At 41.0% G+C, this 27,119-nt stretch overlaps 1 protein-coding gene across 11 annotated transcripts in view; it reads left to right on the forward strand.

Moving 5' to 3' along the window:
- EIF2AK4 (eukaryotic translation initiation factor 2 alpha kinase 4) overlaps positions 1–27,119 on the forward strand; it is a 106,151-nt gene that overhangs the window by 39,136 nt on the left and 39,896 nt on the right. For all 11 annotated transcript variants that reach the window (XR_012414780.1, XR_012414781.1, XR_012414777.1 and 8 more), the window contains 9 exons: positions 2,742–2,848; positions 3,724–3,881; positions 6,545–6,975; positions 8,132–8,201; positions 16,185–16,268; positions 18,030–18,152; positions 20,273–20,377; positions 22,177–22,231; positions 22,780–22,859. Coding sequence is in view for 4 of the 11 variants with exons in the window: in XM_045395279.3 (XP_045251214.2) it covers positions 2,742–2,848; positions 3,724–3,881; positions 6,545–6,975; positions 8,132–8,201; positions 16,185–16,268; positions 18,030–18,152; positions 20,273–20,377; positions 22,177–22,231; positions 22,780–22,859 (1,213 nt within the window). In the remaining 7 variants the exon portion in view is untranslated. The remainder of the gene's footprint in view (positions 1–2,741; positions 2,849–3,723; positions 3,882–6,544; positions 6,976–8,131; positions 8,202–16,184; positions 16,269–18,029; positions 18,153–20,272; positions 20,378–22,176; positions 22,232–22,779; positions 22,860–27,119) is intronic.

The raw sequence follows: 27,119 nt of genomic DNA on the forward strand, positions 1-27,119 counted from the left end.
TTGTTCAAAGCTGAGCCTTTTCTATATACGGCTACCCTGTTGCCAAAATTATTGGTTCAGAGAAGTTCATTTTTAAAGTGAGATCTTGGTGGCTATAAATCTCTTAAAAATACTGTGCATGCTAGGTAGGCGTTAACATTTTTCTGATCCAGATTTTCTTTCAAGTTAATAGCATTTATGTCACAGTTGAGTTACAGTTGATAATGCACTTCAGAAACCCAAAAGGGCATATATAGGGATGCTCATTGCAACATTTTGTGAAAATGTGAAAAATTGGAAATAATCTCAACAGTAGGAGAATGTGTAAATAAATTCTGGTAGGTCCACGCCTATACAGAAGTTTAAAAAAAATCTTTAAGTACTGGCTTAGAAAGAACTCCAAGACAAATGGTGGAATGAAAAAAGCAAGTTGAAGAATAATATATACAAGATGATATTGCTTTAAAAAATCAAAAAACAATACTATTTTGTTTGGATCATTGTATGTTTATGTGTGTAAATGCATAGAAAAATCTCTACAATGATACACACTAAGTGGAAGAAAGAATTGGAAGGGGAGGCTGGTCAAAGGCTTTATCGTTATCAGTAATGCTTTAATATTTGCAAGGAGAAGGTATTTATGTTTGAATGATATAATTAAAAATTAATTTTAAATTTAAAGGAAATACAGTATCTTATACAAATGGTTTTATTAGAATTTTTTTTGCCTGTTCAAGCTATGAAATTAGGAGTACTTTGCTTTTTACTGCTGCAACATAAAAAAAAGTTACCATTTATGATAGTTGCTGTCACCACTTTATATGTACAGATTTTTAAGTCCAGAACTCACAATGACAGTTGATTCTTTTAAGTATATTGTTTATAATTATAGGTGAAGTGCTACCAAGTCAAGTACTACTTGTGCCATTGTAATGAAAGTAGCCTGGCATGGTGGTTCATACCTGTAATCCCAGCATTGCAGGAGGCCTAGGTGAGAGGATCTCTTGAGCCCAAGAGTTCAAGACCTGCCTGGGCAACATAGTAAGACCTCATCTCTACTAAAAATAAAAATAAAAAATTGTTAAGTATTCCAGCACAGCTGGGCACGATACCTCACGCCTGTAATTCCAGCATTTGGGGAGGCTGAGGCAGGCAGATCATTTGAGGTCAGGAGTTCAAGACCACCCTGGCCTGTAACATGGCAAAATCCCATATCTACTAAAAATATAAAAATTAGCCAGGCATGGTGGCACTCGCCTATAGTCCCAGCTACTTGAGAGGCTGAGGCAGGAGAATTGCTTGAACCCGGGAGGTGGAGGTTGCAGGTTGCAGTGAGCCAAGGTAGTGCCACTGCACTCCAGCCTGGGCAACACAGCAAGACTCCGTCTCAAAAAATAAATAAATAGATAAAATGAAAATAAATAAAGCATTCCAGCATGGTGGTACATGTCTGTACTCCCAGCTACTCAGGAGGCTGAGGCAAGAGGATGCTTTGAGCATGGGAATTCGAGGCTTCCATGAGTGATGATCACAACACTGCTCTCCAGCCTGGGTGACAGAGCAAAACCTTATCTCAAAAAAAAAAAAATTTTTTTTAAAAGGCCAGCTTAAATCAGTTAGAATTTAACTACTTAGACTTTAACTTAGACTTTAGCTTGCATCGAAATCATTTGGAGCTCTTGTTAAAGTACAGATCACTGTCCAAACCCCCAGAGATGCTGATTTACTAGGTCAGGGGTGCAGTAGAATTTGTATTTCTAACATTTTTTAGGGGATACTGATGCTACTGGCCAGGGACCCCCACTTTCAGAAGCCCTGGGTTAAAGGTATGGCTTGTTTTTCTTCATTAAAAAACAAAACAAGAATTGTCTATTATACCATTAAACAGTAAGTTAATGGGTTCAAGGAATGAAGATTAAAAGAAAGTATGTGAGGCGGGGCACAGTGGCTCACACCTGTAATCCCAGCACTTTGGGAGGCCGAGGCAGACAGACTGCTTGAGCTCAGGATTTGGAGACCAGCCTGTGTCAGCGTGGGGAAACCCCCTCTCTACAAAAAATATAAAAATTAGCCAGGCCTGGTGGTGCCTGCCTGTAGTCCCAGCTACTGAGATGGGAGGATTGCTTGAGCCCGGGAGGCAGAAGTTGGAGTGAGCTGAGATCACACCACTGCACTGCAGCCTGGGTGATACAGCAAGTCCCTGTTTCAAGAAAAAAAAAAAAGCATAAACCAATTTCTTAAAAAAGTATGTAATAGAATATGGGACTTTTAAAAAGCCTTCCCTAAATGTTTCCAACTTACTTCATCCTGTAATGAGCAGGCGTAATCTAAAGCTCGTCATACTGAGCCGCTCTCCTGCACCAACTCTCTGATTTGCTTTGTCTTTAGAAGGCTTTATTTATAACCAGTTCCCGAAGGGCTTAGTTTGGCATGACAAGGCATTAAACTGTTAATCGAGGTGAAAATTTATAGCCTACTTGCACTACCTTAGACTTTTAAAAAATTGTTCCGTGAGGGTAAGTCTTCTGCATCTAGAGACGCCTTTTTTTGATTCGCCTCTTGTACCTGGCCTGTTTCATAGCATGTAAATCCTTCAGGAATGTTTATTTAAATTCACCTGTGAGAGTACATTCTGGTCTATGAGTAACATGAACTCTCTAATGTGTATCTTTAAAAAAAAAAACCCATAGTTAATACCTTGGATTAACTAGTTTAGCACTGATTGTATGTGATGCTGAGATTCTTCCTTCCCTCTCATTGAGATGTGTGTGCTTGGATGACAAGGAAAGATGGAGTCCCCAGCAGTTGTTGAAACACAGCTTTATAAATCCTCAGCCAAAAACGCCTCTAGTGGAACAAAGTCCTGAAGGTGAGTCTATTACCATTCTTTATTTCATATCCTGTTTGACATTAAATTATTTTGAAAGTGTACATAAACCTAAAATTGGAAGGCGCTGCATGTATTATTTTATGTCTTTTATTCTGAACTACACATAAATCTATTAGTTTGATGTGTGCCATGTGCATGGGACTGTTTTACCACCCTGATTTTTCTAGTCTCTACTGATGGACTGTCCATTGCTGTAGTCTCTTGTAGTGTTTAGTCACCCGTAGTGCCATGTAACTAGATTTTTCCTGCTGCACCTGAGATTAAGGAACGTCATTAGAGATTGGGATGGATCATGAGACCTGGGTTTGGGTTCTAACTCTATAGTTAAGTCACTTACTCTGTATAACCTCCCACCTATAAACTTGGGCTAATTATATATTTCTGCCTACTTTAAGGAGGGTAAGGTGAGGAAAAGTTTGTTTGTTTGTTTTTTTGAGACGGAGTCTTGCTGTGTTGCCCAGGCCGGAGTGCAGTGGCGCAATCTCGGCTCACTGCAAGTTCTGCCTCCCGGGTTCATGCCATTCTCCTGCCTCAGCCTCCTGAGTAGCTGGGACTACAGGCGCCTGCCACTGCACCCAGCTAATTTTTTGTATTTTTAGTAGAGACGGGGTTTCACCGTGGTCTTGATCTCCTGACCTTGTGCTCCGCCCGCCTCGGCCTCCCAAAGTGCTAGGATTACAGGTGTGAGCCACCATGCCCGGCCAAGGAAAAGTTTTAAAAGGCCACTCAGGTTAAGATAATTTTTCAAACTACTGGTTGGGGCTCTTCTTCCGGGGCTTCCATCATTGTTGGCTGTGTAGCTCTTCCTAAATTTCCAATGCCTCATGTGCCTCTTACTCTCTGTTTTATCTCAGATTCTGGAGGACAAGATTATGTTGAGACTGTCATTCCTAGCAACCGGCTACCCAGTGCTGCCTTCTTTAGTGAGACACAGAGACAGTTTTCCCGATACTTCATTGAGTTTGAAGAATTACAGCTTCTTGGTAAAGGAGCGTTCGGAGCTGTCATCAAGGTGTGGTACAGAGTCATCCCTCCCACCCCCTTTAGAGCTCCTTCTCTGTTCCATTTCCACAAAGACTCATGGACTTGACTTCTATTTTGGGAGTGGGGAGGGAAGTGAATATGGATGTTCGATACTATGCTCATTGTCACCTTCCTGGAGTTAAAGGTTTTATTTAAGTTATGCTGGACACAGTTGAGAATGTCCCACTCTTTCCTTGCTTCCTGTGGAGCATTAACATGAAACACACATGATTATAACAGCACTTCAAGTGGAATCAAGACCTCCACAGAAAGAACATTTTTGTGTGCTTTGGTTCAGAAAGAAAATTGTTCTTTTTTTCTCCTGTTTGGTGTTAGAGTTGCTGTAGATAAAAAGGTTCTAAGGTTAAAAGAGAGATGGACTTCAAACTGGGAGATGGCCCCAGCAGGTCTCGATGGCTTTTATTTTCCAGCTATTATTGGGACAGGAAAATAGTGATGTATTATTAAGGTGCGCTGGTGTTAGGTCTTCCTTTCTTCGTTCCAGTCTATTTGGGTGACTTTTAGTATTATCTGCCCCTTGTAGAAAGAGGTTTCAGCTGTTTTTATATAATTGAAGTATTTCTTTGAAATTAGGAAAGCCAGATTATTATATTAAGTCCATATACAGTACATGTCATCTTTCACATATGAGGGTAACCCACCATCAATGGACTATATTTTCTATTTAGGATTCTAAGAGTATCATTAGGAAGCATTACTGTTACTGTAGAAAAACTTTTACACTGAAAAAGGAATTAAATTGGTTTTCCTGTGGTAAAAGAAAGACAAGCAAGACAGATGTCCTGATCAGAAAGATCATAATTATGTCTAAGAGGAGGGGATGATTGAAGCATATACTGTTCCTTTAACACAGTATCATTTTGATCAAATCCTTTAACTTCATTGTATTTTAGATTCTTGAACTTAGAACAGTAACAAATTTCATCTCCCTACAAGTACTTAATAATAATAGGTAAGCTCATATAACAAAAACATCTGAGTAACTTAAGCCCCCAACGTTTCCAGTAGTTTCTCCCTGTGAGAATCCACAGCCCTTACCTCCCATCTCTGTGCTTCTGGGTGAGAGTAGGGCAGTCTGCCCAGCGATCTGGCATTCATTAGCAGTTGGACCCATTACTGTTTCTGCACCTTTTCACTTCAGTAAATGAATTCCTGGGGGTTTCCAGTATAGCAAGCTTTACCCCCAACCCAATTCGTATGTGATGTGTACTGAGACAGGAGATTGAAAGACAATGCCAAGACCCCCACCTCCCGCCCTACACTGTCCTCTTCCCTATTAATGTGGCAGTAGAAGAACACAGGGCTATCATTTTTTGGAGCACCTGCCATATTTCAGATTTTGTGCCCTGTGGTTTACAAACCTTGTCTTTAAATCTCAGGACATTCTTACGAGATGGGTATGATCCTCATTCTCTAGATGAGGGAACTGAAGCTCAGATAAAGTTATGTCCTTTGCCTGAGATGACACACCTCTACTAAGAGATAAAACCAGCATTCAGACCCACCTCTGTTGTACTACAAAGTGTGTGTTCTTGTCACTATTTCCATACAAAAAAGGATAATCTGAAACTCAATTTTGTAGTACTCCCTCCTTATTCCCAGGACTTCACTTAGACTTTCATTAGTTTAATTGAAACTTGTTAGCCAAACAAGAGAATGATATTCTGTTTTGTGTTTTGTAATGAACTAATTTCTCCTGCCACCCATGGCCACATGGCATTTGCTTTTCTAAAGTATATCATCACCTCAGTTGACCTGCATGGATGGGACTACAATGTTCCAGTGAATAAGACTCTATAATTCAGTCACCCCAATTACATAGTGAAACTGCCTGGCATCAGGATGCCTCTATGTAGGATGGGGGGACTTGCCTTTGCAACGTTTTCTTGCTTTTTTATTATTTTACTGTGTTGTTGATTGTATTGTTCTGGTTTCAGTACACATCATCTTAATTATAGAACAAAATCAGTGGACAGTGATTGTGTTCATAGCAATTGCTGTTATTTACTAAGCTAAGCACTTTTCTCTGTAAGGCCTTGATACAGGTGCTTTACAGTCACCATTTGGGGTAGTGGAAATGGTATAAATGCCATTTTAAAGATAAGAAAATAGAGTATCAAGGAAATTAAGTAATTTTCCCAAGTTCACATGGCTTTAAAAATCAAGAAATTAACCTTTGTGTTCAGGTCCGTTAATATTTTTGGAGTTTAATTTGTTTTTAGTGACTTTAAGTGTAAAAAAAAATCAGAGAGAAACTAAAATCATCTGAAACCTTACACTGACTTTAGAAAATAATCTTTATCTTAAAATCAAGACAGAAATTTAGATAGCAGATACACTGGAAAAGCAGGAAAGTAACTGTCAGTAAAAGTAATTATTAAAATGGAGATGATGTTTTCCCCAGGGTCTCCCAGCAAGCTAAATACATCTAGAGTTGAGTGGGCTGTTTTCTGAATTTTGTGGCAGTCAAAGCTTTCTTCAGTTTAAGAATTTCAGGCGTGTGGTTCTTGACTGTAGCTGTGGGACTCATTTAGAACTTCACGCTTTCCTTGGGAGGGGATGGGGTGACGCGGTGCAAATGCCGGTTTGTGCAAGGCGCCGAGCGGCTGACCTTCCCCCGGCTGACCGCAGGTGCAGAACAAGTTGGACGGCTGCTGCTACGCGGTGAAGCGCATCCCGATCAACCCGGCCAGCCGGCAATTCCGCAGGATCAAGGGCGAGGTGACACTGCTGTCACGGCTGCACCATGAGAATATTGTGCGCTACTACAACGCCTGGATCGAGCGGCACGAGCGGCCGGCGGGACCGGGGACGCCGCCCCCGGACTCCGGGCCCCTAGCCAAGGATGAGCGAGCTGCGCGCGGGCAGCTGGCGAGCGACACGGACGGCCCGGACAGCGTGGAGGCCGCCGCGCCGCCACCCATCCTCAGCAGCTCGGTGGAGTGGAGTACTTCGGGCGAGCGCTCGGCCAGTGCCCGCTTCCCCGCCACCGGCCCGGGCTCCAGCGACGACGAGGACGACGACGAGGACGAGCACGGTGGCGTCTTCTCCCAGTCCTTCCTGTAAGCGCACGGCGCGGACCAGCTGCCTCTGACGCGCCCCCTAGTTTCCTTTCTTTCTTTATTTTTTCTTTCCTTTTTCCTTTCATTTTCCTTCCTTCCTTCTTTCCTTCTTTTCTTTCTTTCCTTTTTTGAGATAGGGCCTTGCTCTGTCACCTAAACTGGAGGTCAGTGGCATGTCCTTGGCTCATTGCAACCTCTGCCTCCCGGGCCAGCGAATGCCCCCCAACATTAATCCCCACCAAGTCCAAGCCAGGGAAAAGGAGATTCATTTAGAAACCCAGACGTGTTGACCATGTTTTAAAAAAAAGAAAAAATTAAACCCACTTTTAGAGAGTAACCAAATGCAATCTAAAGCAGCGGTCCCCAACCTTTTTAGGCACCAGTGACTGGTTTCATAGAAGACAGCATTTCCACAGACGGGTGTTAGGGGAATAGTTTCGGGATGAAACTGTTCCACCTTACATCATCAGGCATTAGATTCTCATAATGCCTGATGAAAAAGTGCACAACCCGGATCCCGCGTGTGCACAGTTCACAATAGGGTTTGCGCTCCTCTGAGAATCTAATGCTGCTGCTGATTTGACAGGAGGTGGAGCTTAGACCTTAATGTTCGCTCACCTCCTGCCGTGTGGCCCTAACAGGCCGTGGACCTGTACCTGTCCATGGCCTGGGGGTTTGGGGCCCCTAACCTAAAGGATTTTTTTCCCGCTATTTTCAAAAGATCTCCAAAATCCAAGCCCTGGAAAAAGGAAAATCCAATACCTCATCTTATACATTTAATAGAATTTCTCATAGGACAAATTTCTCATAGGACCAATAATTACGATCCTAAAGTTTATGCTTCTCAGAATCCACCCTGGGTGTTTACTTTCATGATTTTGTTTTATTTTATCCAGGTGGATACAGTTCGTGATTACTCTTAGCTATTAAATTTTTTCAGGAAACTTAATCTGGCTCATTTTTATTAAATCCAGAGTTCTGTGTTTTGCATAATAGCAAGTACAAATCAGCACAGTGTAGAGTATACATTGATGGCTGTGGGCTCACTGTGTGATGTCTGTAGCCTCTTGTGCTTTCTAGTATTTAAAAGTGTCCATGTTTATAATTATAATAGCGATTTCTGTTCCTTTTGTATTTCTCTGTTTCTCTTTTTCAGGCCTGCTTCAGATTCTGAAAGTGATATTATCTTTGACAATGAAGATGAGAACAGTAAAAGTCAGAATCAGGTATACATATGAATAAAAATTATACCATTTTATTCATGATATAATTGATATCTGATGTCATAAACCTTAGGTAAATTATAAAACTTTAATCTGATGTTCAAATACAGAAACCATCCATTTTAAAATATGATTATTCATTTAAAATATATTATACCTGTGTTTATTTATAGACCTTTATTTATCCACATAGCAAAACATACCTCCTTTTAGAAGACAGAATAATATTGTTATTGTCAATAATAATAGTAATAAATTAATAATAATAATTTATTATTAATAAAATAATAATAAAACTTCAACCTTTTAGAAGTTCTTCAACCTTTTAGAAGTTGAGACACTGCATTTTTGTATGTGATGAAAACAGTTTTCTAAGAGTTTTGGAAACTTTCTGTGGTTGGGGATGAGAACTGAATGCAAATTGATGAACTAAACAGCCTCATCATGGAGTTAATTTGGTCTGTCCCACATCAATTAATCCTGATTCCTTATTTTCATAGCCCATCTCTGGAACAGTGATTTCACACTGTGTATCATGATCCTATAATGCAGGGGTGTCCAAGCTTTTGTCTTCCCTGGGCTACATTGGTAAAAGAAGAATTGTCTTGGGCCACACATAAAATACACTAATACTAATGATAGCTGATGAGCTAAACAAACAAGCAAAAAATCACAAAAATATCTCATAATTTTTTTTGAGATTGTGCTGTGTTTTTTTATTGTGTTTTCAATGGAGAAATACATCATCTGTTTACAAAATAGCCCTTGAAAAATATAAGGAGTACAGATACTATAAAACAAAGCAAACTCCAGTCATGAGACCCTACATACATCATGCGAAAGCAACAGTCTGATCTCCAGGTTATAAAAACTACAATTAAAAAAGTCACTACACAGAAAAGGTCCAAGTTTCCAGCTTGGCAGAACTTGGGTGTAGTTACATGAAATGTTTAATAAACTGGTTTGTTTTCCCCAGTGTGTAAACAAAATGAGAAGACTAAATCTGTGCCTGGTAATTTCAATCTAACTCTGAAGCTACACAAAACACACAGACACCTTGTACACTTCACCTGTTAGTATGACCATCTTTTTTCTTAGGTGCTGGGAGGAAGGGCAAGGTGACTGTGTAAAGCAAAGATGTGGGAAGTAGAAATATTGTTTACTAGGCATTGTAAAGTCATGGTGAAAAGAAAACTTCGATTAATGCATAGCCTAAGGGGGAAAAGACTACACTCCAACTACAGAAAATTAATATAGAAGGATAGGGGAAGAGATTAAGTAGTTGCAGTTTAACATGAAAAATGCGCATGTGATAGAATGGAGCACAATGAAGGATTCATAAAACATGCTCATCAGAAAAATCTGTTAAGTTTACTTTGTCCAGATTAAGAAAGAGTAAGTTTATCAACATCTGGCATCCCTCATACTTTGTAAAGATTGATCTTCTGCTGCTTAATTATAAGAAATTATTTTATTCAAAGAAAGGAACTCTTAATATTTTGATAAAACTAAATAAGGAGTAGAGAGTTGACTAGATGTCAAGTGCTTGCTAGAAATGATTTTTAAAATGCTTCTACATGTAAAATGTACTGACAAATTTTGGTAAACCATTTAAAAATAAGAATTAGTTTTTAAATCTTGGAAAAATGCCTTTTTGCCCACATTTAAAACTGAGAATCAATTTTACTATAGATAGGAGTTCTGTGGAGTGTACAGAATTCCTCTTAGAGATCAAATGGCCATCACAGATAGATATCAAGTTTCATAGGCATTACTTTTAGTCACCCTCAAGTTTCAGTCATGGAACCAAAATTTAGTGTTCTGTGCCATGTGGTCACAGGGTCATTGGTTTCACATCATGGCTTAAGAAAGTACTGGCATTTTGTTTCTTACGAAGTAAGTCCTACCTTGTACATACAAGCAAAAAGAAAAAGAAAGAAAAGAGGGGAGGGGAAGGTGCAAGAAGCTTTTTTGTTTGTTTGTTTTGAAGACAACAGATTGAAGGCAAAACAATACAGAGCTTTCATAAGCTCAAAGAAAAATATTTGTTGGCTGATCGCTGATTTGTATGCACTATAAAACAGTTCCATAAATAAAACCAATGTATAATTCCTTAATCATGACCCCATCAAAACCAAGTTGTTTCCTAACTATTCTTTCAATGTCAAATGTACCCTAGAGTTGACGTTTCATTTTTAAGGGTTACAGCTACCTCATAGGAACTGAACTAGATGTACTCTTACTCTTTCTCTGAAGTATAACAGTATACCACTGCACAACGGTATCCAATTTGAAGACTAATGGTAAACAAAATTCTTCAGGAAAAACTGAAAATCCATCAAGCTGAAAATCTAAAATTAGTTCTACTTTCTAATAAAAAATACATAAAAGTTCATCATCAGAATAAGTAATTCTTATGCCAGTTTGTGTTGCAAATTTCCCAAACAATGCATCAAACATAAACCCAATCCACATATCAATTATGAATACAAATACAGCTTGAGGTTGTTTATTCTAAAGGCAGTAATTTTTGAGGTAGTTAACGCAACTGTTGCTAACACAGTAATAATAGTACTCCTGGCTTCACATACTAACCTGGACTTCTGATCAAGTGCTGATTAGCCCAGTAAGGGAGGTCACCAGAAACTACCAGGGTCATCAGTTGTGGCTGTGGGGAATTATTCTACTACTGGGGACTGAACACAACCACTTTATTACTACTACTATTTTAAGAGGCAGAGTCTCCATCTGTCTTCCAGGCTGGAGTGCAGTGGTGCAGTCCTAGCTCACTGCAGCCTAGAACTCCTGGGCTCAAATGATCCTCCTGCCTCAGCCTCACAAAGTGCTGCCATTGCAGGTGTGAGGCACCATGCCCAGCCTGCAATGACTTTATTACCAGGAATAAAAATATAATTGCCAGCGGTTATAAGGGTTCATTCATAGTAGATAAAGAAAATTTTAAGTGTAGACTCTTAGATAAGCAGTTCAGTTGATTTGAAGGAGATCTGAGTGTTAGCCAGTGTGTTTTTTTATAAGTACTTTCCTTGTCAAACCACTAATAATAAAAATTAGTTATAAATTTAACCAGGAATAATAGCATAAATAAACTACGTTGGCTGCGGTGGCTCACAACTGTAATCCTAGCACTTTGGGAGGCCAAGGCACGTGGATCACCTGAGGTCAGGAGTTTGAGACCAGCCTGGCCAATATGGTGAAACCCTGTCTCTACTAAAAATACAAAAATTAGCCAGGCATGGTGGCAGGTGACTGTAATCCCAGCTACTCAGGAGGCTGAGGCAGGAGAATTGCTTGAACCCAGGAGGCAGAGGTTACAGTGAGCCCAGATACGTCATTGCACTCCAGCCTGGGCGACAAGAGCAAAACTCTCTCTGAAAACAAAAAGTCTGAACTACTGCTGAAGCCAAGTTAATGTTTGGTTTTAGCATTTGTCATGCACATAATTGTTACAGGGGCACCAAATCCTGGTTTTGCTCAGTTAAGGGCAGCATCCATGGGCATCCTAATTTGATGGGTAGAAGTCTCCAAGAGATTAACAGTGTAATACAGATAATCCCCAGCATCCATAAATGATTCAGGAGTAGAATCTGATTGTTACCAGAGTGGAGCTTTTTTTTTCCTTGGATAAAGGAAAAAGTTTAAAAAAATTCTTCCTCAGAAAAAAATTATAAATCAGAAATGGTCAAATACTAACTAATGCTTTTTCTGCACTTGGGGTTATAAGTATTCAAATACATCTATTGGGGAAAAAAGACTTTTTAAGAAAAGTATCGTGTATGAGAAAGAAAATTAGCTGTTGGGGACAGAGTAATGGTATGGGAAGTGTTCCAGAGGGTCATTCACTGCAAGCGGCAGCTGAAGGCATGTTCTTCAAGCATGTACCTCTGAGGGCAGTGTGCCCTTTGACAGTCTGGCCACTTTTAAATTGTTTTAGCTAAAGGTGGATTTCTAGTCTTCTGTTTCTGAAATAAGCCTACCACCAAAAAGTACGGAATTCCAGTAAAACTGAACCCTTCAAATATTAGCTTGTATGCATTCTGACCTTCTTAGCCATAGATGGATATCAGTGGTAAGAAAGAATTGACTTGACAAGGAGTCTATCTGTAGATTACACATCTATTATCTGTTTACCCCATCATTGTTCTGCGTAACAACAGACCTGTAAACCACACGGAGGATTCTGGAAATAGCAAACTTGCAATGATGCTGTGAGCTTCTTTTTTTTTTTTCTTTTTTCTTTTTCTTTTCTTTCTTTCTTTTCTTTTTTTTTTTTTTTTTAATTATACTTAAGTTCTGGGATACATGTGCAGAACGTGCAGGTTTGTTATATAGGTATACATGTGCCATGGTGGTTTGCTGCACCCATTAACTTGTCATCTACATTAGGTATTTCTCCTAATGCTATCCCTCCCTCAGCCCCCACCCCGCAACAGGCCCCAGTGTGTGATGTTCCCCTCCCTGTACCCATATGTTCTCATTGTTCAGTTCCCACTTATGAGTGAGAACGTGCAGTGTTTGGTTTTCTGTTCCTGTGTTAGTGAGAATGATGGTTTCCACCTTCATCCATGTACCTGCAAAGGACATGAACTCATTCTTTTTTTGTGGCTGCATAGTATTCCGTGGTGTATGTGGGCCACATTTTCTGTATCCAGTCTATCATTGATGGGCATTTGGGTTGATTCCAAGTCTTCGCTATTGTGAATAGTGCCACGATAAACATACGTGTGCATGTGTCTTTATAGAAGAATGATTTATAATCCTTTGGGTATATACCCAGTAATGGGATTGCTGGGTCAAATGGTATTTCTAGCTCTAGATCCTTGAGGAATCGCCACACTGTCTTCCACAATGGTTGAACTAATTTACATTCCCACCAGTAGTGTAAAGGCATTCCTATTTCTCCACATCCTCTCCAGCACCTGTTGTTTCCTGACTTTTTAATGATCACCATTCTAACTGGAGTGAGATGGTATCTCATTGTGGTTTTGATTTGCATTTCTCTAATGACCAGTGATGATGAGCTTTTTTCCATATGTTTCTCGGCTGCATAAATGTCTTCTTTTGAAAAGCGTCTGTTCATATCCTTTGCCCACTTTTTGATGGGGTTGTTTTTTCTTGTAAATTTGTTTAGGTTCCTTGTAGATTCTGGATATTAGCTTTTTTTTTTTTTTTTTTTTTTTTTTTTTTTTTTTTTTTTTTTTGAGATGGAGTTTTGCTCTTGTTGCCCAGGGTGAAGTGCAATGGCACGATCTCGGCTTACCACAACACCGCCTCCTGGGTTCAAGCGATTCTCCTGCCTCAGCCTCCCGAGTAGCTGGGATTACAGGCATGCGCCACCACGCCCAGCTAATTTTGTATTTTTGTTAGAGACGAGGTTTCTCCGTGTTGGTCAGGCTGGTCTCATACTCCTGACCTCAGGTGATCCCCATGCCTCGGCCTTCCAAAGTGCTGGAATTACAGGCATGAGCCACCGTGCCTGGCCTGGATATTAGCCCTTTGTCAGATGGATAGATTGCAAAAATTTTATCCTATTCTGTAGGTTGCGTGTTCACTCTAATGATAGTTTCTTTTGCTGTGCAGAAGATCTTTAGTTTAATTAGATCCCATTTGTCAATTTTGGCTTTTGTTGCCATTGCTTTTGGTGTTTTAGTCATGAAGTCTTTGCCCATACCTGTGTCCTGAATGGTATTGCCTAGGTTTTCTTCTAGGGTTTTAGGTCTTACATTTAAGTCTTTTCTTTTCTTTTTCTTTTTTTTTTTTTTTTTTTTTTGAGACTGAGTCTCGCTGTGTCACCCATGCTGGCGTGCAGTGGCGCGATCTCAGCTCACTGCATTTAAGTCTTTAATTCATCTTGAGTTGAGTTTTGTATAAGGTGTAAGGAAGGGATCCAGTTTCAGCTTTCTGCATATGGCTAGCCAGTTTTCCCAGCACCATTTATTAAATGGGAATCCTTTCCCCATTGCTTGCTTTTGTCAGGTTTATCAAAGATCAGATGTTTGTAGATGTGTGGTGTTATTTCTGAGGCCTCTGTTCTGTTCCATTGGTCTATATATCTGTTTTGGTACCAGTACCAAGCTGTTTTGGTTACTGTAGCCTTGTAGTGTAGTTTGAAGTCAGGTAGTGTGATGCCTCCTATTCTTTTTTCTTTTTTTTTTTTTTTTTTTTTTTGAGACGGAGTCTCGCTCTGCTGCCCAGGCTAGAGTGCAGTGGCCGGATCTCAGCTCACTGCAAGCTCCACCTCCCGGGTTTACGCCATTCTCCTGCCTCAGTCTCCCGAGTAGCTGGGACTACAGGCGCCCACCACCTCACCCGGCTAGTTTTTGTCTTTTTCAGTAGAGACGGGGTTTCCCCGTGTTAGCCAGGATGGTCTCGATCTCCTGACCTCGTGATCCACCCGTCTCGGCCTCCCAAAGTGCTGGGATTACAGGCTTGAGCCACCGCGCCTGACCGATGCCTCCTATTCTTTTTGCTTAGGATTGTCTTGGCTATATGGACTCTTTTTTGGTTCCTTATGAAATTTAAAGTAGCTTTTTCTAATTCTGTGAAGAAAGTCAATGGTAGTTTGATGGGAGTAGCATTGAATCTGTAAATTACTTTGGGCTGTATGGCCATTTTCACGATATTGAGTCTTCCTATCCATGAGCATGGAATGTTTTTCCATTTGTTTGTGTCCTCTTTTATTTCCTTGAGCAGTGGTTTGTAGTTCTTGAAGAGGTCCTTCACATCCCTTGTAAGTTGTATTCCTAGGTGTTTTATTCTCTTTATAGCAATTGTGAATGGGAGTTCACTCATGATTTGGCTCTCTGTTTGTCTGTTCTTGGTGTATAGGAATGCTTGTGATTTTGCACATTGATTTTGTATCCTGAGACTTTGCTGAAGTTGCTTATCAGCTTAAGGAGATTTTGGGCTGAGACGATGGGGTTTTCTAAATATGCAATTAAGTCATGTGCAAACAGAGATAATTTGACTTCCTCTTTTCCTAATTGAATGCCCTTTATTTCTTTCTCTTGCCTGGTTGCCCTGGCCAGAACTTCCAACACTATGTTCAATAGGAGTGGTGAGAGAGTGCATCCCTGTCTTGTGCTGGTTTTCAAAGGGAATGCTTCCAGCTTTTGCCCATTTGGTATGATACTGGCTGTGGGTTTGTCATAAATGGCTCCTATTATTTTGAGATACTTTCCATCAATACCTAGTTTATTGAGTGTTTTTAGCATGAAGGGGTGTTGAATTTTATCGAAGGCCTTTTCTGCATCTATTGAGATAATCATGTGGTTTTTGTCTTTGCTTCTGTTTATATGCTGGATTACATTTATTGATTTGCTTATGTTGAACCAGCCTTGCATCCTGGGGATGAAGCCAACTTGATCATGATGGATAAGCTTTTTCATGTGCTGCTTGATTCGGTTTGCCAGTATTTTATTGAGGATTTTTGCATTGATGTTCATCAGGGATATTGGCCTGCAATTTTCTTTTGTTGTTGTGTCTCTGACAGGTTTTGGTATTCGGACGATACTGGCCTCATAAAAAGAGTTAGGGAGGATTCTCTCTTTTTCTATTACTTGGAATAGTTTTAGAAGGAATGGTACTGGCTTCTCTAACTACCATCAGAGAATACTATAAACACCTCTACACAAATAAACTAGAAAATCTAGAAGAAATGTATAAATTCCTGGATATATATACCCTCCCAAGACTAAACTAGGAAGAAGTTGAATGCCCGAATAGGCCAATAACAAGTTCTGAAATTGAGGCAGTAATTAATAGCCTACCAACCCAAAACAGACCAGGATTCACAGCCAAATGCTTTGAGCTTCTAAGGACAGTGGTTATGTTCTGCTCACTGACTTCTCCCTAAGGCAACAGGGTGGCCCTGTGTTGGGGGTGGGCACAAATACTTGATGATGATGATGATGATTGTGCTTAATTTTGGCTTCCATTTTGAGTTATTGTGTGTTCCTTTTGGGTTAGGATGAAGACTGCAGTGAAAAGAATGGCTGCCATGAAAGTGAGCCATCAGTGACGACCGAGGCTGTGCACTACCTCTACATCCAGGTGAGGTCGTGGTGTGTAGTTAGGTGACACAGCAACACCCAGTAGTGGCTGATGGGCCTGTTTCAGGGTATTGGAACAAGATAATGGACAGAGGAGGGTTTACTGCCACTACCAAAGATTAATTGGCCGAGAGGATTACCATGTGGAGGCCCTTTTCCCCAGCCTGGAATTCCTGCTTTCCTGCAGCTTGTCAGGAGGTGCCATAGGGTGGCTCTGGGCTCAGGCTGTGTACGTTCACATCCTGGATCCACCTGTTAGGACTACGTGAACTTGGGCAAGGTTCTTCAGCATCTTGTGCCTCAGTTTCCCCATCTATAAATTACATAATAGTAACTCTTATACACTAATAAAGAATAAATAACACGTGACGTACTTAGAACCATATCTGAGTTCCATAAATGCTAGACTGCATGAGCACAGAAACTCCACTTTGCCTAACCAACTGAATCTGGACAAGTAAGATATGATGCACACATGCCTGTACATGCAAAAGTAACACCAATGTGACTTTAGGCGAAGTGGCTTGTCCTGGAACCTCTGGAGACCAGCGCACAGGCAAGCCAGTTCCAATGGGGCATGACTAAGAAGCCTGGGCTTTGGCCTGCCTACCTGCCAGAGCAGCAGTATCCTAAACAAGGGTGGGCTCTGCTAGTAGAGGAGTGGCCATAAAACAAAGAAGCCTTTCCTCCGCCCCAAGTGAACAAGACTGTGGGTCACTGTTAGTATTTCAGTCATAACTGCCAGCAGGCAGATCTTTAAATGTGAGCTACAGAACTGTGCGGAAAAAGGAACCCTCAGACAAGTTACAGCATTTTGAATGAGATGAGTTAAGTATTTGCTTTCCTGGAGTTGGAGCTGGTTTTAGGTATTCTATAACATAAATATATTTGAGGTACCACTTACACAGTTAATAAAGCATTGGTCCCCCAAACTACTATTTATTCTCTATTTTATTCCATTACCTTCTACACAATTAGAATGAAATAGAAGTACACAAAGGAGTTGCATCCGACATGCATCAGGATCACAGTGTGGGCATCAGAGAAGGCCTTGTGAGGCCCGGAGGGTGAGCCAGAGTTTACTGACAGTTATTCCGAAGATGATAGAGCAAAAGCTAATCTTCCTCTTTTTAAAAACAATAAAACCTTTCTTCATGAGAAATCTCAACTCTGGCACCAGTTGAAGCATATAGGCTAGTTTCATAAATCAGATGGTGCATGTCGATTGAAGATTTAAGTCATGTTGCACTGTTTTCTGATATATGAATACACTCAAAAAGGGGTGAGACAGAGCCGCTGTCTCACTGTTCCAAGAAGACTCGAATGTTTCAGTATTTACAATATTTTTGCTCTAAACTTGAAGGTCGTCTTTAATGTAAGAAAAGCTAATGACATCATTAGATTAACTAACTCTCCTTGTAAATTTGGGTTTGGAAGCCATCTTGTAAAATTTTACTACATTCTCAGTTTTTTTATATTAATCGTGATAAATATTTTAAACAAGTCATATTTTTAAATAAGCAATAATATAAAAAATTAAAAATGATTATGTTGGAGTGCTAAGATTATGCATATTTACCCCCAAGGTATTTTTTTAATACTGTTGGTTTCTTTTTCAGTGTAAAAAACCAAGTCTTTCCCATAACTGTTTAAAACCCATGGTACAAGTTTTAAAATGGAGGATTATGTAAATTGAAGTTATACTCCTTAACTTAAACCTGTCGCGTAATCAGATTCTCCTGTTTGTCCTTGTCTTACATAGATGGAGTACTGTGAGAAGAGCACTTTACGGGACACCATTGACCAGGGACTGTATCAAGACACCATCAGACTCTGGAGACTTTTTCGAGAGATTCTGGATGGATTAGCTTATATCCATGAGAAAGTAAACTTTACAACATTTCATATCTGAAGACTTATGTTTACAAAAATTTATGACTGCATAAAAATATCAAATGTAAGATTGCAGAAAAACTGAAATAGAGGGAAAGCTAATAGAACAAAGTGTCAAAGACAATAAAATATTACAAAGTATCAGAGTATAACATTAAAAAATGTTAAGAAAACTTTAAAGGTTAGGACAGGGATCAGCAAACTGTGGCCCACAGGCCAAATCTAACCCACTGCCTGTTCTTGTATGGCCTGTAAGCTAATAATGGCTCCTACATTTTTAAATGGTTGTAAAAAATTAAAAGGACATTTCATGACACATAAAAATTACATGAAATTCAAATTCCAATGCTCCCAAGGTTATTGGAACATAGCTATGCTCGTTTGTTTACATATTGCCTATGGTGGTTTTTTTTCCATAACAGCAGATTTGAGTAGTTGCAACAGGGGCTGTAAAGCCTGAAGTATTTACTCTCTGGCCCTTTACAGAAAAAATTTGTTGATCTCTGGGAGAGGAGAAAATATTTGAACATGTAGGGAATGTGAGGATGATTCCTTGAGTGCTTTAGAATTAGGGCCAGATGCGGTGGCTCACGCCTATAATCCCAGCACTTTGGGAGGTCGAGGTGGGTGGATCACTTGAGGTCAGGAATTCAAGACCAGACTGGTCAACATGGTGAAACCCCATCTCTACTAAAAATACAAAAATTAGCTGAGTGTGGTGGTGCGCACTTGTAATCCCAGCTGCTTGGGAGGCTGAGGCAGGAGAATTGTTTGGACCTGGGAGGTGGAGGTTGCAGTGAGCTGAGATTGTACCACTGCGCTCCAGCCTAGGTGACAGCAAGAGACTTCGTCTCAAAAAAGAGAAAAAAGGAATTAAGCAAGGATGTGATTAATATTTGCCAAGTTATCTGATTCTAACAGAATTAGTGCCGCCCTTCATAGGAACACGGAGAAACCAGAAAGTCATCTAGCAAGAAGAGAAATGAGACTTTCTGAGTAAAGTAGCTTGTCACATGTCTAAAATGTGATTTTAAAGCTAGAAATTGCCATTGTAATGTATATGCTAATGGGCCTAGCTTCAGGATGAAACACTGCTTACATTTTTAAAATGGAATTGTCTAATGCATTAACCAATATAAATTCATCATTTTTTTCCTTTGCCTCAAATTTTTTTAACCTTAAAATGTTTATGCTGTACCATATTTATACTGAGAAGCAAGGGCTGTAATTTGTAGTTTATAAATGATTTGGTAGAAGCAGAATTTGCAAGGTTAGAAATGAAAATGAGTTCTGATGAGGGCCATTTAAGCTGTATTACTGTGATTTTATCCTGGGATGCTAGAACAGTGCCCCCTGGGCTTGCTTCCACTCCATCCAGTTTGCTCAGTATTGGCTAACCATTTGCTGGCATCTAACACTGTGCCATACCTAGAAATACAAGGAGGCACAAGTGTGTGACCCATGCTCGCGAGGGACTTCTTGCTTCTAGAGGGAGCCAGAATTTACCTTCATGTAATGGTAAAAGAGATCATTATTTTCTATATTATAATGCATGAAACAATACACATTACAAGCCATTAGGGAAATGAGAAAGCAGTCTTATGTAAACAAGTAATTATTGCACACCGACTGTGTGTGCTGGGGATGCCAAGTTGAACTGTTAGAATTATTGTAGAAGGCTTACGAATGAGTTGGCACTTGCAAATGTTGGTACAGTGCAAATGCATGGAAAAAAGCAAGAGTATCCTATGAAGGAGAGATGATACAAAGAAAGGAATAGAAGAAGGAGTAAAAATGGTGTGTCTCTCTGACCAGAGCAGAGGTTTTGTGATGTAGCAGGGGTAAAGGTAACTTGGTGAACCCAGTGGAAGGGGCCTTAGATGCCACAGGGAACTATTTAGAATTCACCTGGTCAGGATACCACCAGGTAGAACTAGGAGATGGTAAAGAGGTCATAGGACAGTCAGGAGACATTGCAGAGGCCAGACAGCCTGGACCTGTGGGAGAACACCTCGTACGATTTTCATCACTAGGTTGGCCTTCTAAATTAGGAAGTAGGTATAACTTTATGCATGGGAAACCATTGTTTATTTCTACACTCTCTTTCAACAGGGAATGATTCACCGGGATTTGAAGCCTGTCAACATTTTTTTGGATTCTGATGACCATGTGAAAATAGGTGATTTTGGTTTGGCGACAGACCATCTAGCCTTTTCTGTAAGTATTTTACAAATTAGACTGTACCTAAAAACAGACTCAGATGCCTTGATAATCCTGAAAGTGTTAGCAGATAGAATAGTGCATTCACAGAACCATGCTATCTAATCCTCAGGAGATTACACAAACCTGAAGGGGCATGCTGCAAATGATCTTGTAGGCTTTGAAATTGTGAGTATATTTTTTTGAGTACATTCCACTTGAGGGACACAAAATTATTGGCTTGGGAACAATATTGTGGTCAAAGGCATACAGTACTTTATGAAATCATTTGGTATTTTCGTCTACCATGCCTGGCCCTGGACTAGATGCTTTATACCTCAGAGGCTTTTGTTGGTTTGGGGAAATGAGGCTCAAAAACATAAAACACCAGGAGAGCATACAGTTGTGAGGATCAAGAAAGGCTGGATAACGTCAGTAGCATTTCAGATGTCCTTAAATGGTGGGTGGGAGTCCAAAAGGTGGAGGTTGAGGGCAGGGCCTGGTGACACCAGGATGGGGATTCCAGAGAGAAAGCACAGCCTAAGCAGAGGCCCCAGGGTAAGCGGACTTGGCTGTCGGAAGACTAGCATACTGTCTGACTGGCCAAAACTGTGAGGTGCAGGGGAGAGTGAGAGGATGCAGGGCAGTTGAGGAGTCATTGGAAGATTGGGCAGTCTTATAGGTGGTAGGCCTTGAATGCCGGGGGAGGAATTTTACTTCACATTATAAACCCAACTTATTAGGCACCAAGATCTGTAGGAAATGCAGTTAATTCCAAGGGTGATCAGGAAAGGAAAGTAGGATTTGTGTTAATGGTCAGAACAACCATTGGGGCCAAGTTAGAAGGTGAGACTAGGAGTAGAAAGGGAGGAGAAGGAAGGCGGACAGTAAGGACACGGTCCCGATCATGCTCCCCATGGAGCATATGGGAGAGTGCTGAGACCAAGCACAGGCCAGATGGTGGGAATCTTGATCCCCAAACTAAAGAATTTAACTTGATGTCTGGAAGGCTGTAGCATAGTGAGATAGGTAAGAGCTCAGGCTCTGGAGTCTCACCGACCTGGAATAGAATCCTATCTCTGCCACTGCTTTGTAGCATGATCTTGGACAACTAATTAACTTCTCAATACCTCATCTGTAAAGTGTGCCTAATACTAGTGCCTAGCTCAAAAAGTTATCAGCAAGATAAATAAGAATGCAGGTAAAGCACCTAGAACAGTGCCCAGCACTAAGAATGTTGAAGCCGGTGTTACTGATGGTGATGGCTTATAATGGGAAGCACCTATTACAAATGCAGACATAACAATAGTGACTTAGGGATTGACAACACTGTGGCACATAGTGGAGCGAGGTGAGGCTACCTGGGAGGTGTTAGCCATGAGCGAGGGTGGAACACATTTGCTGAGCAGCCTCTAGGAAAGAAGAGTAAAAATTGATGCAGAGAAAGTAACAGCAGTGAGGAAGTTGAAAGATGAATTTGTTGTTTTTAATAGACTCTTACTCTTCTTAGAAAATAGATTCTGTTTTTGGCATTTGCAACATGAAAATAAATTGGTTTCTCTAAGTGTTTGCATATCTCTGTCCTAAAGAAAGAGTTGTATAATGATTGCCCCCCTCCCTCTTGATTTCATTGGGTTTTCTGAGAGCCTTGCATTGGTGGGTTGAGTAAACTAGAAAAAAAATTAAACCTCAAAGCATTATTATATTATTTTGATTTCCACGTAATATTTCCTCAGTCTTCATTTAGAAACGGACAAGCCATTCTCATGGAATAATATCATGTTTTGATTGGATATTTGGCTTACTTATGTTTTTAGGCTGACAGCAAACAAGACGATCAGACAGGAGACTTGATTAAGTCAGACCCTTCAGGTAAACCCAGAAGACTATATATTTCATCCATGTGTTAAAGACCCCAGAATTTCTTAACCTGAAACCTGCTTTTTACTTGTAAAGGTTTTATTCTACAGCAGATTTTAATTGTTCCTTACGTTAACAAAATTATGGAAATGCTTTAATCTTTTTTCCTTTTCAATTTATTAATTGTTCTTTGAACTTTAAGAAATTAGAGCTTCAGTGAGTAGAATAATTGGCTCCCAGGCATAGACAGTTTTATTTTGTCTAACCTCCGTTGGTAATGTGAGGTTACCTCATAACCTGATCCATCTGGAGTCTTCTTACCTGGCACTGTCCCTCCTCTGCAATAGCAAAGACATCCTTGTGTAGAACAGAGTGTGTGGCCATACGTGACTTATGGTTATTCATTTGGTACAATGCATGCTGCTGCTTCCTGTGAGTGGCGTAGACAGTTAACAGATCATGCCTCAGTTTTAAGAAACCTTTTTTGTTTGTTTGTTTTAGTTTGTGTCATCTGTAAGTCCTATTATTGGGAAGTTTTTCCTCTGTTTTCCTCCACACAGGTCACTTAACTGGGATGGTTGGCACTGCTCTCTATGTAAGCCCAGAGGTCCAAGGAAGCACCAAATCTGCATACAACCAGGTAAGGGGTTTTGTGGGGAAAAGGAACCTCAAAATTAAGGTAATAGGACATCTAGATCACAGAATTTCGGGTTTAGTCTCAGCTAAAATAGTCAGGACATCCACTTGTTCACACTCCAGGAAGGACTCATGGTCCCAAGGATAGTGGCTGAAACTGGCACTGCTGCTGCCAGGAGCTTACAGTCCATCCACCCATCCATCCATCCGTCCACCCATCCATCCATCCGTCTACTCACCCATCCACCCGTCCATCCACCCATCCATCCACCCATCCATCTACCCATCCATCCATCCATCCATCCATCCATCCATCCATCCACTCACCCATCCACCCGTCCATCCACCCATCCATCCACCCATCCATCTACCCATCCATCCATCCATCTATCCCATCCATCCATCCATCCAAAGAATGTGAGAACTAACCCCTATCTTGGGCAAGGTGCCAGGAACAGATGTGGCTCCAGCCCTCAAGGAGCTTGTCCACTGGTGGATGAAACAGACAGCAAATAAGTAAAAAATGAAAGATATAATCACAAATTGTGGTGAGGGCTAGGAAGAAAAGAAATGGAGCTGAGTGACAAAGAGAACAGATTAACCAAAGAAGATCTCTTGAGAGGATGGCGTTTAGGATAAAGGATGAGAAAGGACAAGCCACACAGAGTTGGGGGCTGACACATGCCAGGGAGATGGTGAGAAGCAGAGGAAAGTGCACACATAAAGAGGAAGCCCTGGGTGAGAGAGAGCTTGGTACATTTAAGACAGTCAAAAGGAAGGCTAGTGTGGCCACAGTCTGGCAAGCAACAGGGGAGAGAGGCATGAAGTGAAGCTGGAAAAGAAGGCAGGGAAATATCACACAGGGCCAGGTTGGCCTGGATAAGGAGTGTGCATTTAATTTGAAGTACACAGGGAGCCACTGAAGAATCTTGAGCAGGAGAGTTCACTCTGGCTGCTGCGAGGAGGCTCTGCAGAAAGTCCAGGGAGGGCAGTTGGCAGCTGGAACTGGACTCCTAGCAGTAGAAATGGAGAGAAGTGTGCTGATTTAGGAAGGGAATTGAGAGATTTCCCCAATGGAATGGATGTTGGGTGAGAACGAGGAAGGGAAAAAGTCCAGGGCTGAGGTTTCTTCCTGGAGCACCTGGGTGAGGAGTAGTTGACTGAAGTGAAGAAACCTAGGGAAAGACATAAGGGGAAGGAGGAGAAGATGACAGAAAAATTCAGTTTGAGGCATGTTCGTTTGAAATATCTGGTAAGAAATCCAATTAGAGATGTCAAGTAGACTGTTAGAGACCCAACACTTGAGTTCAGAGGAATGGTGAGAATCAGAAGTATAAATTTGAAATCAGCACACAGATAGGATTTAAAGCTATGAGACTGGATGAGATCACTTAGGGCAAGAGTGTAAAGGTAAACTTTAAAAACACTTTAGGTGCCAGGCATGGTGGTTCATGCCTATAATCCCAGGACTTTGGGAGGCTGAGGCAGGAGGATTGCCTGAGCTCAGGAGTTCAAAACCAGCCTGGGTAACATAGTAGAGACCTCATCTCTACTAAATATCAAAAAAATTAGCCTGGCCTGGTGGCACACGTCTGTAGTCCCAGCTCCTCAGGAGGCTGAGGTGGGAGGACTGCTTGAGGCCAGGAGATTGAGGCTGCAGTGAGCTATGATCATGCCAGTGCACTCCAGCCTGGGCAGTGGAGCAAGACCCTGTCTGAATCAATCATATATGTATAAAAGAAAATACGTTAGGAAAGCAATTTGCATCAAAGCAAATGCTCAGGCTTGCAGTGGAGATTCAAGCCTGGGTTTTGGTTCTGACAGGGAGCATTGGACAACAACATAAAGTTGAAACAGACCTCTAAGTACCTGGTGAGGGTAAGGGTTAGAGTATCGGGAGATGGGTTGCACACACTGTGAGTGTGGGCAGACACCTTTAGCGTCTTTTATTTCTTTTTTTTTTTTTTGAGATGGAGTCTCGCTTTTTTCACCCAGGCTGTAGTGCAATGGTAGAATATCAGCTCACTGCAAACTCCGCCTCCCAGGTTCAAGCAATTCTTCTGCCTCAGCCTCCCGAGTAGCTGGGATTACAGACCGCCGGTCACCACACCTGGCTAATTTTTGTATGTTTAGTAGAGACGGGGTTTCACCACGTTGGCCAGGCTGGTCTCGAACTCCTGACCTCAGGTGATCCACCTGCCTCGGCCTCCCAAAGTCCTGGGATTCCAGGCATGAGCCACCGCACCTGGCCATACATACATATGTTTTAAAAAACCGAAGCGGGTGCTTCTTAGACATCAGTAGTAAATATCCCTGAGTGGTGGGATCATCAAATTGCTGTTTTATTCTTGGTGCTTTTGTTCTATGCTTTCTGTAGCCAACGTGTATAGGCAATGCCACAGCGAATGTTTTTAAGACATCAGAGGTCGAGAGTATTTCTTGAAAATGGCCTCCATTGTCCTGAAAGCGGCTCTGCACCTCTGTGCCCCTGACCATGTGCAGTGTTTTCCTCGGCAGCCGTGCCATGCTTGGCTTCCTCAGACGCACTCCCTTCCCAACGCCATCTTCTCCTTCATAGCACCCTACTGAAATTTCCTCTGCGCTGACTTGCCTTTTTGCTTCTTTTTTCTTTTTATTATAGATACTTTTTTTGTTTTTGTCAATTATTTAATAGTTATCTTGATTATTTATATCCTTCTAGTTTTTTGACTTTACTGTTTTTTTCTCTAGCTTTTTGTTTTATTTTTACTTATTTGTTATTTTTTTTGTAGCTTATGGAGGTATGATTGACAAACCTTGTCTATATTTAGGGTGTACAATGTGATGTTTTGATGTATGTATACGTTGTGAAATGATTACCACAACGAAGCTGACTAACATTCCCATCATTCCCATCACCTCACCTGGTTTCCACTTTTTATGTGTGGTAAGAACACTTGAGAGCTACTTTCTTAGCAAACCTCAAGAATACAATGCATTATTATTAATTATAGTCACCATGCTGTGCTTTAGATCTCCAGAATGTATTCATTTTTGATAACTGAAAATGTGTGCCCTTTGACCAGCATCTCCCCTTGACCCCCGTCCCCAGCCCCTGGTAGCCACCACTGTGTTCTCTGTTACTGTGGGTTTGACTTTTATTTAGATTCCACATACCAGTGAGATCATACGGTATTTGCCTTTCTGTGTCTAGCTTATTTCACCTAATATAATGTCCTCCAGGTTCATCCATGTTGTCACAAATGGCAAAGTTCTCTTCTTTTTGAAGGCCATATGACCTTGTAGTCAGGAACTGGCCTTTTCTATCAGCTGCGGATTTTGGTCTGTGTTTCACTTTTAAGATGATTAGCCAAGATGCGAAACAAAGCAAACTTTTTTCTTTCTTTTTTTTTTTTTTCTTTTAGGACAGAGTCTCACTCTGTCACCCAGGCTGGAGTGCAGTGGCGCGATCTCGGCTCACTGCTAGCTGTGCTTCCCCGGTTCACGCCATTCTCCTGCCTCAGCCTCTCAAGTAGCTGAGACTACAGGCGCCCGCCACCACACCTGGCTAATTTTTTGTCTTTTTTAGTAGAGACGGGGGTTTCACCGTGTTAGGATGGTCTCAATCTCGTGTCCTCATGACCCACCCGCGTCAGCCTCCCAAAGTGCTGGGATTACAGGCGTGAGCCACTGCACCTGGCCCAAAACAAAGCAAATTCTTATAATCAATCTCAGTTGTCCTTGCTCTTCAGCCATTATTTCCAGTTTTCAATCAGTGGTTTTCTATTGTCTGTGGATACAACTAAACCAATTACCATTAATTTTCTAGGAAGGCCAGCCATGGTGGCTCGTGCCTGTAATCCCAGCACTTTAGGAGGCCAATGTGGGTGAATCACTTGAGTCCAGGAGTTGGAGACCAGCCTGGGCAACAGTGTCTACAAAAAATACACACAAAAAAATTAGCTGGGCATGGTGGTGCACACCTGTAGTCCCAGCTACTTGGGAGGCTGAGGTGGAAGGATTGCTTGAGCCCAGGAGGCAGAGGTTGCAGTAAGCCAAGATTGTACCACTGCACTTCAGCCTGGGTGACAGAGTGAGACCCTGCCTCAAAAAGGAAAAAAAACTTCTGTGAAAATGTTTAAAGACATCATGCCAAATATTTTGTCATCATCTAAATACAAAATATATCATTTAGCCTTTATAACCATAATTTTTTAGAACAAATCTTCACATTTTTCCAGTGGGACCTGTTTTGTACTCATACAAACTTTATTTCAGCTAACAA

This window comes from Macaca fascicularis, chromosome 7 (genome assembly GCF_037993035.2).
Source record: "Macaca fascicularis isolate 582-1 chromosome 7, T2T-MFA8v1.1".
Lineage (NCBI taxonomy): Eukaryota > Metazoa > Chordata > Mammalia > Primates > Cercopithecidae > Macaca > Macaca fascicularis.